Source organism: Rhincodon typus, unplaced genomic scaffold (genome assembly GCF_021869965.1).
Source record: "Rhincodon typus isolate 14 unplaced genomic scaffold, sRhiTyp1.1 hic_rhity00013609, whole genome shotgun sequence".
In the NCBI taxonomy this organism is placed as follows: domain Eukaryota; kingdom Metazoa; phylum Chordata; class Chondrichthyes; order Orectolobiformes; family Rhincodontidae; genus Rhincodon; species Rhincodon typus.
Genome location: NW_025979247.1, coordinates 4,243 through 6,163, shown reverse-complemented (window position 1 = coordinate 6,163; position 1,921 = coordinate 4,243). Strand labels below are relative to the sequence as shown.

General features: G+C 46.6%; 1 protein-coding gene across 1 annotated transcript; it reads left to right on the top strand.

The window, feature by feature from the left end:
* Positions 1-577: 577 nt before the first annotated feature.
* Positions 578-1,158, top strand: LOC125482614 (histone H3). The gene has a single exon (XM_048594722.1). It carries the CDS (start codon positions 603-605, stop codon positions 1,011-1,013), a length of 411 nt encoding a protein of 136 aa, XP_048450679.1. The 5' UTR covers positions 578-602; the 3' UTR covers positions 1,014-1,158.
* Positions 1,159-1,921: the final 763 nt, after the last annotated feature.

Below are 1,921 nucleotides of genomic sequence, written 5' to 3'. Positions count from 1 at the left end.
ATTAGCTTTGAAGATGCTTCAATCGGCGGTGTTATTTAGATTCATTAACGGAGGTGACACGGCCGGTTGATTAGTTTGAGATAACAAGGTGTGGAGCTGGATGAACACAGCAGGCCAAGCAGCATCAGAGGAGCAGGAAGGCTGACGTTTCGGGCCCAGACCCTTCTTCAGAAGTCTGGGCTGTGTTAAAACCCCGCGCTTTCCTCCTACCTGTTACGGGCAGATCAGGCAATGATCCCGCGTCCTGTCCGCGTTAACTGCAAGTTAGGTTTAAAAAGAAATCCCACAAAGTACAGATTTTATCGTCGTTGGACTTTATTTTGCATTTAAATATTTAACTTAATTTCAGGATTGCGAGGGTAAAATCGGCGGGCTTTTTGAAATTGACAAACTGTCATTTGAAGTTAACCAATCAGACGCCAACAACTATTTTATTGCCTTTCCTGTACCTTCCGCAGCTGTTTCTCATTGGGTTGAGGGAAGGGACTGTATCCAATCCCATCTCTAAGGCGGGCTCTTCAATTCCTTTAAATAGGCAGCACCGCCGCAGGCTCAGCATTGACAGCAGCAACGTCTAAGTGTTTTGCATAGAATTGAAGAGAATGGCTAGAACCAAGCAGACAGCGCGTAAATCCACCGGAGGAAAAGCTCCCCGCAAGCAGCTGGCGACCAAAGCAGCCCGCAAGAGCGCGCCGGCCACGGGCGGAGTGAAAAAGCCTCATCGCTACAGGCCCGGCACGGTAGCTTTGCGAGAGATCCGCCGCTACCAGAAATCGACCGAGCTGCTGATCCGCAAGCTGCCCTTCCAGCGCCTGGTGCGGGAGATCGCTCAGGACTTCAAGACCGACCTGCGGTTCCAGAGCTCGGCCGTGATGGCCCTGCAGGAGGCCAGCGAGGCTTACCTGGTGGGGCTGTTTGAGGATACCAACTTGTGTGCCATCCACGCCAAGCGAGTCACCATCATGCCCAAAGACATCCAGCTGGCCCGCCGGATCCGCGGGGAGCGCGCCTAAACGGAGCGTACCTGGCCCTGTCGGTTAACCCCGAGAAACCCAACGGCTCTTTTCAGAGCCACTAAACTATCCAAAAAGAGCCGAACTGACGCATGATGTGCGTTTCGTTGTTATATAACCATATCTTATTATTGCACCGGGCTAATTCAGCTGTAATTGCAGGAACTGCATGTGGCTGAAAAAAAACACAAGTGCGTAGGACTGATACATTTGTGTTATTTAAATTAAAACTCAAGAAGCGTATTTTAATTATAAATTGAGATTTAAGTCACAAAATAATTGAAGTACGGCATTCCTGTCTGCAAATTAGAAATTCACGACAAAACCTCTGTGCTTTTTGCTTCCCTTGGCCTTTCCTCCAGCTCTACTTTCAGCCTCCTGTTTGTTTACCTTGGATTCCAGCATCTGCTGTTTCTTTTTTCTGATAACTGTGACCATGGCTGAGAAGGAGGGCGGGGAAAATGGCGCCAAATCGTTAAACGCTTTCTTACAAATTTGAAAATCCCGCCAATATGTAGAAATCCGAAGGCGGTTTTACACAGAAGAATGCAAGTGTACTTAACGAGTTGATTTGATTCGATTTTCAGATTACAAAATCTGTAGTTCACACAATTTGTTTCCTCATTTCACAAGAGGCTTCTCTCTCTCTCTCTCTCGCTCTCGCTATTGTGTTGCTTTAAATGATTTTTTTTTCGAATCTCCTCGGATTATTCTTACCGCTATCTCATATCCCCTCTTTGCCCTCCGGATCTCCCTCTTCAGAATGCACCTACTCTTTTTATACTGCTCAAGAGATTCAGTTCAACCTCATTTTCAATATCTGATATTTTTTTTTCTATTCTCAACGTCGAACCGTAATCATCTAATTCAACCATTGCTCATTAATCCTACTTTGGTAGATGCTCTTC

What these genes read in the sequence shown, in the direction of transcription:
- LOC125482614 (XM_048594722.1), top strand. Translation starts at nt 603, where the DNA reads ATGGCTAGAACCAAGCAGACAGCGCGTAAATCCACCGGAGGAAAAGCT.